The sequence below is a fragment of the Zootoca vivipara genome, chromosome 1, assembly GCF_965207765.1.
Source record: "Zootoca vivipara chromosome 1, rZooViv2.hap1.1, whole genome shotgun sequence".
NCBI classification, from domain to species: Eukaryota; Metazoa; Chordata; class Lepidosauria; order Squamata; family Lacertidae; genus Zootoca; species Zootoca vivipara.
In genome coordinates this window covers 215,467-228,159 of record NC_142582.1, presented here as the reverse complement: position 1 = coordinate 228,159, position 12,693 = coordinate 215,467, and the positions used below count along the sequence as shown (strand labels likewise).

The window sequence follows — 12,693 nt, the reverse complement described above, 5'->3', positions numbered from 1 at the left end:
CCTGCTCCCTGTACAAAGACTTGCTTTGCAAGCAGAGCCAGGAAGTGTGCATGCAAGGATCACTCTTCACCCTTTCCTATCTCTATGGTGTGCCCACATGGTGCATGCTGGGATGCGGCAAATCAGCTGATGAATGGCTCTCCTGCAAGGCCACGGAAAGCCCCCCTCCTTCTGGTTTCATTTCATTACTTTTGGCCATTGCAAGTGGAGGAAAGGCAGGAGGTCTCCCTGGTGAGTTGCATCTGGGGCAGGAAAAGATTCTGCAGCTGTTCTGGAGGCAGTGCTTCAGGATGAGTGGTGGGAAATCCTCCCCCCGCCTGTTTAGAACAAGGCTCTCCCCCCCCCCATCTCCAATTAATAAACCCACCCTACAGTGAAGTTTTGCAGAGTCTGCCGGTTCCTCACCTTGCACTCCTCAAGGTGCGAAGGGCCCTGTTGCTTCTGCGGGGGTGCGGGGGGGGGGGCTCATGCCTCCCTCACCGGCTGGATTTGCCAGGTCCTACAGTTTGCAAAAACTCCTCCTGCTGTGGTCAGCTTCCCTCCCCCAGTCTCCCAGAACCAGGAGAGTCATGAAAAGGGCGGAGGAAAGACTGGCTGCACACAGGCACAGTCTCTGATTGCTTGGGAAAAGCCCTGGAGAGGAGGAAACTGGGGAGGCAGTGACCTTTTAGTCTTGGGAACTGATTTCATGGAGTAAGACCCACAGGGAATGAGCTCCTGTGCTCGTTAGGCCTGACACTCAGCCAAGTTTGTGGAAATCATGTTTTTTTTTTCTAATAAAGAGTTAACTTCAACTTTGAACTGTGTGGTTTACTGACTGGCATGCTCTGTGGCAACCAAGTGGGTGGGACCAGGAACATGCTTGGTACTTAAAAGAGCATCAGCCCATGACACAAATTTCCCCATGCTGGTTTGAAGACAATTTAAGTTATCTGAGCAAAATACGATAATTGGTGCCTGGAAACTCACCAGCATTACCGGTATACTCTGCGGCAAACCCAGCAACCTTATAAGCAAAATTTTAAAATCTAAAATAAGAAAGAAGGGGAGAAAGGGCAGGAAACCAGGGGCCTAGTACAAAAGACTCAGGGCTCAGCGCTATTGAGGCACCCAAAGCAGCGACAGATTTCATGGGGAAAGTGACACCACTGACCTTGTCCAGGTAGCTGCATCATTCAGACAAAGTGTCCAGCTGCAATGGATCACATCACAGAAGTGACTCCCACGTGGTTCTAGCTGTATCGTATTCAATAAATATCTAATTTTTTAATTGAAATGATGCTATTGATTGTGCCTAATCGCTTTTCAGTTCATAGAGATGTTCCACCATTATATGCCTGGGTCAGAAAAGCAGCCTGAAGTCTACAGCAATGGTTTTTGTTGTTGTTGTTTAGTCGTTTAGTCGTGTCCGACTCTTCGTGACGCCATGGACCAGAGCACGCCAGGCACTCCTGTCTTCCACTGCCTCCCGCAGTTTGGTCAAACTCATGTTGGTAGCTTCGAGAACACTGTCCAACCATCTTGTCCTCTGTCGTCCCCTTCTCCTAGTGCCCTCCATCTTTCCCAGCATCAGGGTCTTTTCCAGGGAGTCTTCTCTTCTCATGAGGTGGCCAAAGTATTGGAGCCTCAGCTTCACGATCTGTCCTTCCAGTGAGCACTCAGGGCTGAATTCCTTCAGAATGGAGAGGTTTGATTGTCTTGCAGTCCATGGGACTTACAAGAGTCTCCTCCAGCACCATAATTCAAAAGCATCAATTCTTTGGCGATCAGCCTTCTTTATGGTCCAGCTCTCACTTCCATACATCACTACTGGGAAAACCATAGCTTTAACTATATGGACCTTTGTTGGCAAGGTGATGTCTCTGCTTTTTAAGATGCTGTCTAGGTTTGTCATTGCTTTTCTCCCAAGAAGCAGGCGTCTTTTAATTTCGTGACTGCTGTCACCATCTGCAGTGATCATGGAACCCAAGAAAGTTTAGTGCTTTAGTGCTGAAATTACCTTCTTTGCAATGTTTCCAGTTTATAAAATTGACATTTACCTGAAGCTACAGCCATCCAAGCCATAGTTTTCTGTACTACAAATTTCATTCCATGCTCCACACCTACTAATGAAATTTGTCCTGAATAAAAATGATAGGGGCTCAGGCCTTCTGTCTTCAAAGCTTGTATACGTAACATAATAAGAATGCTCTGTATTCATTCAGATGTACAGAGTGAAACACATAAATATGCAGACTGAGTTGCTCTGCTAAAGTGAGATTCCTTGTACTATGGAGCTTTTAGCTACATCCCTTTGGTGCTGAGTGTAATGACTGATTTTTAGGAAGATATGTTGAAAGATCTGTGCACCCGGCACCTCTACTTTTATGAAGAGCAACCTTCCCATGCAATGCCCAATAAATGTCCCTTGAAGGTTCTCAAAAGTAACTTGCAGTGTGGTGCAAAGTGGCACGGGAAAGGTAATCTTACATTTTCTTTTAATGTATATATTCAAGTTTCAAATACAGAAAGTATAATGATTCTTGGAGCACTTCAGCTATTTTTGAAAATGTTACAGTTTTATATGGAGAATAAAACACATGCTTGTTTCAGCATCTTAGACTGTTAATCATTTTTGCAAGAATACACTACATAGCCTTCCCCAACCTGGTACTCTATAGATCAGACATCCCCAAACTTCGGCCCTCCAGATGTTTTGGACTACAATTCCCATCTTCCCCGACCACTGGTCCTGTTAGCTAGGGATCATGGGAGTTGTAGGCCAAAACATCTGGAGGGCCGCAGTTTGGGGGTGCCTGCTATAGATGTTTCCCATTAGCCCCAGCCAGCAGGGCACCAAGATGGTGAAGGTGGCAGGAGCAAAATGTTTGGGGTGAGTGGCTCTTCTCCTGGATTTGAGAGATGCACACTGAGATAGTTCTTAATCTGGAAACCTCCAAAGCCACCCCATTCAACATACCCACACACACCCCTCCAATGACAAATTATAAAGAGGAGTGCTTTTTTAAAAAAGAAGTGTACCTGATTGTGATAGTGTTGATGTCTTCCTAATGCTGCACTGTAAAGATTTGTGAGATTTTTGTATTCCAGGGTTTGACCCTAGAATCCTTGCATGCTAACCTACAGTAGAAGATTAGCTGCCTTGCATGCACCTGGCTGCTTCTACTGAAGTGACAAGCATGCTTTGTGAGCCTGGCATAATCTCCCTTGGCTGAAACCCCTTCCCAGTCCTGTTTGTGACCTCATTTACCGTGGTACGTGCATAACTCTCTTTTATCATTAGTTCCACTAACCTTCATCATCATTCTTTCTTTTTTCAAATTTAATACATAACTTTGCATCTTTCACTTAACAATATCAACAGAGTGCTTCACTTCTCTTTTTTTCTTGTAGACATTAGATTGAAAAAGCTTGTTGATGAGCGAGAATCTTTACTTGAACAGGTAATCAAAAGTTTAATACTTCCTCTGTATTAGTCTCTTCGGATGTCGCCAGTTGTTTCCCTACAGGTCAGAGCTGATTGACAAGGTCACAGTTTTCATGTGATAATTTGAATTGCCTGAGCCAAAATAGAACAAGACTTTGGGCCACTTCACAGAAAAGAATTTTGCACTTTGAGTGTGATTGAGTGCAAATGCATATACATTAAGTGTGCACACTGTGTCTGTGTGTGTTGAGAGAGAGAGAGAAAGAGGTGCTTGATGATTTTTAAAAGAAATGCAATCGGATATTGGGGAGGGGTTGGGCTCCCTTTAAGGGGGGAAACCCTTCAAAACCTGTGTGTGCTTCACACTCATATAGTGCTTGGGCATTCTGTGTACTCACACCTGAGCACAAAAATATCTAAATGAACCTGCCTTATCTTACCACTTGGAAATTCCCATGTGTATTTTCATTTTTCATTGCATTCTTTAGGGCAGAACAGTACAGTGATACCTCGGTTTAAGGTACAGTCTGTTTAAGAAAGATTTGTTTTACGAACTCCACAAAACCGGAAGTAGTGTTCTGGTTTGTGAACTTTACCTCAGTCTAAGAACAGAATCCGAACGGTGGAAGGGCACCGTTAGGCGGCAGGAGGCCTCCTTAGGGAAAGCGCACCTCGGTTTAAGAATGGACTTCTGGAACGGATTAAGTTTGTAAACCGAGGTACCACTGTAATGTTAAGTACATTAGTACAAAACTGTGTCCTCACTGGGACACTGTTTGGAGGAAGCGGGGGGGGGGTGGTTTGCAGCTACGCACCCCTCCCTACCTGGCCCCTTGTACAAAGCAGTCTGCCATATCGAGTTGTACATTTTTTAAAGAAGTGTTCTGTGTAATCATAAAAATACAATCCAGGTAGCTAGTGTGGTAATATTTCAGCTTCTCCAAAATTTTCACTTTAATTTTTAAAAAGAGCAAGATTTTTAGCTGTTGTGGTTGTTTGAGAAAACGCTGGCAGTGTCTGCAGCTTCTGTTTCCTGCATGACTCATAAGCCTCTTCTGTTCTGTCCCTGACTTTGTCTGTAACTTCTCCTCTTGCTGTCACATCATTCCTTACAAAAATAATTTCAGATGCTACGGAACATGAATATCAGTTCAAATAATGCAATCCGAATACACTTGTTGGGAAATGCAGGGTATTTGTAATTCTAATGATTCTGTTCACATAATGTCCGTGTGCCAGTAAGTTGATTGAATTATTTGTGGTTTTCAGGTTAAAAAATTAAAAGGACAACTGGAAGAAAAGCAGAACAGTAACGTGGAGAATTTACATTTAGAAGATGGAGTCATAGAAAATGGCACAGAGGTGCATGCGATTGAGCTCCAAAGTAAGATTTATTCCCACATTGTAGATTCTGTAGTCAGCTCTTCAGTGACAATAGCTAATTTTATCCATTTACATAACCATACAAAATATAATTATATTTCAATATTAAGGTTGCTGGTAGCTTTCCTACCTGCTTTCCCTGCATGTTTACCCACTTTACTTCATGCAAAGGTGCAGCTGCTTCTCCCCTGAGCTGTCACTCTGAATACTTATTTCCTGAGAAAGCCAATTGGAAGCTGTGCCAAAGTTATGGGGCCCCTACTGTAATGTGGAACTGAATGCATTCAACAGATGTGGGCAAGAGTATGTTCTGTAGACTAATAGGTTTACACATTGTATGGTCAAAGGTGGTCAATATGGGGGTGCCTGGAGAAAATATCAGTGCTTTCCAACTTGGAAGGATCCTAGAAATTAGGAAGGAGTTTTTGTACTGCACCCCCCCCCCCAAAAAAAAAACTTTTGGGGTGGCTTACAAATGTCATTGGGAAGTGGCGAGGAACAAAACTTAGCCACTGTTTCTTAGTTAAGGAATCTTTCTAATGGCTAAAGGAATAAAAAAATGTATTGTCTGCTAATAGAGCTTGCAGAGATGCCCTACAGTCCACTTCTCTCCCCTATAGCTTGATCAAATGGCTGCTGTAGATGACAGTTGAGAGGTTTTTGCTTCTAGGATAATGGGTGGACATTACCAGAGACCCCATGGACATAAAGGTAGTTTGGTGCATTTTTCATGAGGTTATCATTGTAAAAATGGCATCTGAACAGCCCTATACAACACTGTAAATAAATTGCAGTATATTTTAATGCCCCCAGATACTGTGGGAATATTTTTCAGAGTTGCTCTAATGGGTGAGACTTTTTTTTACATTTCTTTAGGAGATGCAAATAGACAAATCAGTGACCTCAAATTTAAGCTTGCGAAGTCTGAACAAGAGATTACAGCACTGGAACAAAATGTAAGTTTGCGATAAGTTTATATCTCTCTTGAGGTGTACTTTCTTATCTAGAAATGTTGGGAAGGGATACCCGGGCAGTGATACCAAGGGCTCGTGCTTCAAAGCAAATTCCTGTGAAATAAGTAGAAGTTGTTTTATATTTCAGTTCTAAACATATTGGAATGTAAATGAGTAATTGTTTGTGGTGGGTTGCCATGTTGCTGGCGAAGACTATGTGGAGCATAAAGGACTAACAGGGCAAGAAGGCCTTTGAGTCAGAAGACTTTTTGATAGCATAATGGTCTTGGTTCTGAGTATCATTCATGCAGATACATAGCTGGCATTGAACAGTTTGTTTTAAGTAGCACTGTCATGTAATTTTCTTTTCAGAAATTTCCATCCCCAGCCAGTTTATAAGATAACGCATCCATATCCATTCCTGTAAAGAATTAATTAGCAAGCTGTGACCCTTCTTAGTCAATTAATCTAAACAGCTTGTGCCTGGGGCACCTGCCTCTGTGCCTGGGTGTACTTTGAGATCATCATTACATGCTCTTCCCTGAACTATAGCAGATGGTTCCTGGGGAATGGGCCTTTTCAGTAGCAGTGCTTCCTTTCCCCCCAAAGGACTTGGGGCTTACTCTGATGTCTTTCTGGCCACAGGCAAATGCCATCTTGTTGTTGTTTAGTTGTTTAGTCGTGTCCGACTCTTTGTGACCCCATGGACCATAGCACGCCAGGCACTCCTGTCTTGTACTGCCTCCCGCAGTTTGGTCAAGCTCATGTTCGTAGCTTCGAGAACACTGTCCAACCATCTTGTCCTCTGTCGTCCCCTTCTCCTAGTGCCCTCAATCTTTCCCAACATCAGGGTCTTTTCCAAGGATTCTTCTCTTCTCATGAGGTGGCCAAAGTATTGGAGCCTCAGCTTCAGGATCTGTCCTTCCAGTGAGCACTCAGGGCTGATTTCCTTCAGAATGGATAGGTTTGATCTTCTTGCAGTCCATGGGACTCTCAAGAGTCTCCTCCAGCACCATAATTCAAAAGCATCAATTCTTCGGCGATCAGCCTTCTTTATGGTCCAGCTCTCACTTCCATACATCACTACTGGGAAAACCATAGCTTTAACTATACGGACCTTTGTCTCTGCTTTTTAAGATGCTGTCTAGGTTTGTCATTGCTTTTCTCCCAAGAAGCAGGCGTCTTTTAATTTCGTGACTGCTGTCACCATCTGCAGTGATCAAGGAGCCCAAGAAAGTAAAATCTCTCACTGCCTCCATTTCTTCCCCTTCTATTTGCCAGGAGGTGATGGGACCAGTGGCCATGATCTTCATTTATAAAAATATTTATATACCACCATATCAGAAAAATGCATCACAGTTGTTTTCAACAGTATAATATATAAAGCCAAACACTAAAATCATAAAAAGTTAAAAACAAGCAGAAATTAAAAACAAATACCAATAGACCACTGTGGGGGTGTCCTGTTAATTACCTGCGTCGGCCTGGTGGGGAAAAAAAGTTTTCAGTAGGTGTTTAAAAGTTAACACTGAAGGCACCCGCTGAATTGGTAGGGTGTGTCAGTGACACTAAAGGCTCGGTTTCCCGTTCTTGCCAAACGAGCCTCACCCAACTCCCTTTTAACTTTTAAACTTAAAAAGAAACTCAAAATGGCTTGAATACAGGGGCGCTGACTTGCCCCCCACATTGGGGGGCACATCATGTGACGTGTCCTGCCCCACCCAGCATGTGCCGGGCGTCTGGGCGGCACAGGCATCGGGGGAGGGGAAGTGTGGCACTGGGCTCTTTGCTCGGCTGCGTCCTCCCCACAGCATGTGCCAGACATGTGGAGGGTGATCTTTGCTCTTGCTCGTCCCAGCCCCTCCCCTGGGTGTGTGGAGGGCACCCGGCGATGCTGGCTCCCTCAATATTGGGGGGCTGGGCCCCCGATTCAAAATATTGAGGGGGCTGGAGCCACTTGCACCCCCGATTCCCGGTAAAGGGACCCCTGACCATTAGGTCCAGTCGTGACCGACTCTGGGGTTGCGGCGCTCATCTCGCATTATTGGCTAAGGGAGCCGGCGTACAGCTTCCAGGTCATGTGGCCAGCATGACTAAGCCGCTTCTGGCGAACCAGAGCGGTACACAGAAACGCCGTTTACCTTCCCATTGGAGCGGTCCCTATTTATCTACTTGCACTTTGATGTGCTTTGGAACTGCTAGGTTGGCAGGAGCTGGGACCGAGCAACGGGAGCTTACCCTGTCGCGGGGATTCGAACCGCCGACCTTCTGATCAGCAAGTCCTAGGCTCTGTGGTTTAACCCACAGCGCCACCTGCATCCCCCCATTCCCGGTACCAGTGCTTAAATATAGTATTTATGCTTTTCTTATACTTTTGCTGCTTTCAGCTTACAGTATCTTTATTTACTTTATTGTGGTTCTTAATATTATAGTGCCAGAAAACCCTGCATTTTGGAAGGGTGGAGTATAAATCTTAACAGTGAATAAAAATGAATACATTATGAATACATTATGAACAAGCTGTGGAGCCCATGTTTAATCTAATTGCTATAAATAAAAATATATTTGCAGGCAAGCTAGACAGAACAACTGTAGTCGTTATGGCTGAGGAGCAGGTGGAATCTGTTTTTACCCATTCAGTCCCTTCCATTTAGGGCTTTCATTTTCATCACGGCTGTAATCTTAGTTACCATCTTACTGCACTTGCACTAAAAAGGGGAAAGCCAGGTTCATCTGGTGAAGGGTTTGGACAAGTCAGGTGAGGAGAAGATGGACCCGACATCTGTTACTTACTTCTTTCCTCTTCTGGCTATTCCTCAACTGGGTGTTAGCTATCGAACTGCCAAAGGGAAAATATGATGAAATATTTTGTTCTATATATATATATCTTAATACTAGGATTCTATCATATTAGGTAATACGGCTGGAAGGTCAAGTTGTTCGCTATAAAACAGCTGCAGAAAACGCTGAAAAAACAGAGGACGAATTGAAAGCAGAGAAACGTAAACTTCAAAGAGAGGTAATCCATGCTACTAAATCATTTCAAGTAAAATATTCAGCACCAAAAATTTTGTCCTGGGAATTTTTATTGACGTGTCCCTGACTAGAATGAAAGCAAGTTTATAAATTTTTAAGGGATGAAATCTCCCATCTTCATGTATTCTAAGCTACAAAATAAATGCAAATAATCTTCAGTAATCAAATGTTTAAGGCTGATTTGAGGTGTGCAGAACTACGCTATGGTGTTGCACAACTCAAATCAGTCTTAAGCATTTGATTACTGAAGATTATTTGCACCTGCAGGGGGGATTTTAAAGCAGTAATAAACTTATTAAAGGTTTCCATACTGAAATTGTAGTTCTTGAATGGACTATTTGGTCCAAGCTGCTCAAGGAAGGCTTCAGACTCTAAATAGACAAATACATGGGGGGGAATCATAGGTCAGCATCAGAGCACCTGTTTTGCATGAAGGTAGCCCCAAAAGCAATCCCTGGCACCTCCAGTTTAAAAGCAAGAGTCAAATTGCAGGTGGTGGGAAAGCTGCTGGCTGTCAGAGTAGGGAATGCTGAGCAGGATGCATCCCAAAGAAGGGAGCTTCATGTGTTCATGTATGCTCAGTCATTGTTTACTTCCCGTTTCTTTTTGTGACGAGATTAGCGTAGGTCACTAGACAGCCCATTGAACTAGGATCTAGAACAGGCTTCCTCAACCTCGGCCCTCCAGATGTTTTTGGTAGTCTCGAGGTTGAGGAAGCCATGGCATCACCATAGATTTACCAAAGAGGCTGAGTAAATCCACTGTGTCTTCAGCCTTGGTGGTTGTTTCTGGTCTCTGTGGTCACACATACAGAATCTGTGCCTGTATGTCAAAAATTAAGAGCTTTAAAAGACATCTCCAGAAGTTTCCAAGGTGTTCCTCTTGCAGGCATAGATCCCATGTGTGTGACGGTAGAGAAGACCCCACAAAGAACATCAGTTTACAGGTCAGCAATCTGTCTTTACTGATCTTTAAAATCTGAATAAATAATGGTTAGTGAATGAATGAGGGAATTATACTACTTCTTGTACCTGGCTTTCAGTCTGATTTCTTTTTTATTTCAGCTTCGTTCAGCATTAGACAAAATGGAAGAACTTGAAGTCAGCAATGGTCATCTAGTTAAACGGTTAGAGAAGATGAAAGCCAATCGAAGTGCTTTACTTTCCCAGCAATAGATGCCAGCTTTTGTTGGAGACTACTTGACTGACAATAGTGCTGCAAAGGCTTGTGTTTAGAACTGTTTGGGACGCTTTGTTTCATGCCTTCTGAAAGCAACAAAAATCCAAACACGTGAACCCATTTGCCATGTGCCACCATACTGAGGCTCCGCCTACGCAGATTCAAACCTGATGCATTATATGCATAACATTAGCTGCTCCAAATGCCCGTCTTTGTAGGTGCCCTTCTACACTATATTCTTGAAGTGCATGCAGTACAGTATCTGTATGCCATCTCACAAGCACACTGGGCATCCTGCCAGCAATTCAGCTTGAAAGACAATAGCAGCTGGCTGTTGGCATGTTGAAAATGATATGGAACATAAGAAAGATTAAATGGCAACTTGAATTTTCTTTCTTTCTGAAAATCAATGGGGAAGATGACAGACTTTCACACAGACGATCACACTTCCTTTTGTGGCAGTGTCTGCAACTACAGCGACAGCGATAGTGTTTTCATAGCAGTCTTCATTTACAAAACACTGTGGAACCACAAGCCATTACAAAGCAAAACTCCTTCAATGGAAATCATGAAAGAAGATGGTCTTGGAAGCAAAAGTGACCTTAAATGACTTTGCCAATAAAAATAGAGGTTATGGAGGGATTTTTGCACCTGTTCAATCATAAGACTATTTTATTTCAGGGTCGATAGGCAATAGCTTCACTTTTAAAAAGCTACAGCTTTTATTTGTATTTAATCTCAGTATTTGGAATCTAAGTAAATTACTTCTTTTAAAGGATGTAATCTTGCAAAAAAATAAAACTGCAAACCCGTGTTTTAAAAAGCAGCATCTCCTTTTGTTACATGCACTAGTCACTCAATACTAAATATAAATCAAATGTGTGTTATGCGTTGTCAGCCTGTCTGCAAAGGCCTGAATTGTTGGCCATTTTCTGAACAGAATTTCATTCTCCTTGGAAGTAGAATAGCAAAAACTCTGTCTTTCAGGGTCTAATGATCAGCAGCTAATGAGGCAAGGAAATGGCCCCAGTAACAGGCTGAGACTCCAAAAAAAGTAACATCCGTGAGTGGTACCAGAAACTTCCTCTCACACTGCTGTTTCTCTCTCTCTCAACTTCTTAACTTAACTAGAACCTGTCTAAATTCAGAGATAGGTTGTGGAATCTTTCTTTTTCGATATTATTGATTGACTACTGCTGGTTAGGGGGCAGGAGGAAGTGTTAAAGGAGAGGGGAATGTACTCAGTTAGGAAATAAATACAGGTTCTGTATACAAGAATTTGATTCCACATCAGTCAAGAAAGTGTAAGAAATCCAGGCTTTGTGAAGGAAATTACTCTCCTGGTATAAAAGAATTATGTGAATTGCATTTTTGTCCATCACCAAATAGGGAGCCTGTGGGTTTTTTCTTTTAATGATTTTGGGACTTTAAAACCTTGTTTTTAATTCAAATTTTAAATGACTTTGTGCTAAAATATATAAGCCTGAATTGTATAGATGTGTCTCCTGAAAGATTATTTTTATATACACACTTGAAATTGACTGAATTGGTAGAACTGGCCACAGAATTGTCCTTGCAGTACATTCAGCTGTGTGGTGAGTGAGCTGACCTGCATGTATGTATGTGGGCGTATTAATCACACTCCTCTTTATTTGGCCTTGACCTTCCATTCTCTGGCTACAGTAGACAATACAAGCTATAAATGGACCGACTATCTGGAATGAGGTAATTTTCTATGTTGGAGCAAGAATTTACGTTAGACAATGTATTCCCCGGAACCGGTGTTAAACAGGGATGCATTTTGGCCTCTTTCTTGTTTAATTTTTATATTAATGACATAGTTAAAGAACTGGAGGACCTGCAGTTTGCCCCTGCCACAATTCTTGATCAGAAACTCTCTGTTTTAATGTACACCAACGACCTAGTACTTGTATCTAGAACCCAGTTGGGCCTGAGGCGATTGCTTGCAAAAATAAGCTCATATTGCACGAGGAATGCCTTATCCATAAATTACAATAAAACGCAGGTCATTGTATTTGGGAAGCGCCCTAAAAAGCATGTTTGGCACCTGGACAAACACATCATAAACCAAGTAAAGACGTTCAAATACCTGGGACTGGTTTATTCAGAAATGGCATCTTGGAATGCACAGCTGTCCAATATTAAATTGCAAGCCTTTAAATCAGTAAAAGCTATTTTGAAATTTGCTGCTTGCAATGGGGAAAACCTAGTCAATCCAGCTCTATCGGTGTACAAAGCAAAATCAATGGCCCAGATTTTATATGGTGCAGAGGTTTGGGGCACTTCAAACGTTTCTGGTCTGGAACCCCCACAGAACTATTTTTTATTATTTAATGTTTCAACTGGTATATTAAAGTGTTTCCATAGCTTTGTGCTGATTAGGTCATGTTTTGATAATGTAAATGTCCTAAGTTTTCTACCAAATTTGTATATATTTTACTGAATTACATTGTATACATTGCAGCAGCCTTTGGCTATAAGCAATAAACTTGATACCTACAACAACCATTGGAGGGGCCGGCACAGCCAATCCTGGCCCCTCCACCAACCAATTTATTAACCAATGCCTAACTGCAACCTTACAAGTTGTGACGAATTGTAGGCGCAGTAGGCGAAAACCAAGTGGCACCAGGCAATCAGCCAAATGGAAAAATTCCTACCAGGCCCCTGCCCCAAAAGCAGACGACCCCATGG

General features: G+C 42.7%; 1 protein-coding gene across 17 annotated transcripts in view; it reads left to right on the top strand.

The window, feature by feature from the left end:
• The window catches only part of LRRFIP1 (LRR binding FLII interacting protein 1), a 133,207-nt gene extending 122,406 nt beyond the window's left edge, over positions 1-10,801 (top strand). For all 17 annotated transcript variants that reach the window (XM_060282805.2, XM_088675378.1, XM_088675355.1 and 14 more), the window contains 5 exons: positions 3,394-3,443; positions 4,697-4,811; positions 5,687-5,766; positions 8,678-8,782; positions 9,864-10,801. In XM_060282805.2, coding sequence (XP_060138788.1) covers positions 3,394-3,443; positions 4,697-4,811; positions 5,687-5,766; positions 8,678-8,782; positions 9,864-9,974 — 461 coding nt within the window. In that variant the 3' untranslated portion in view covers positions 9,975-10,801. The remainder of the gene's footprint in view (positions 1-3,393; positions 3,444-4,696; positions 4,812-5,686; positions 5,767-8,677; positions 8,783-9,863) is intronic.
• The last annotated feature ends 1,892 nt before the right edge of the window (positions 10,802-12,693 follow it).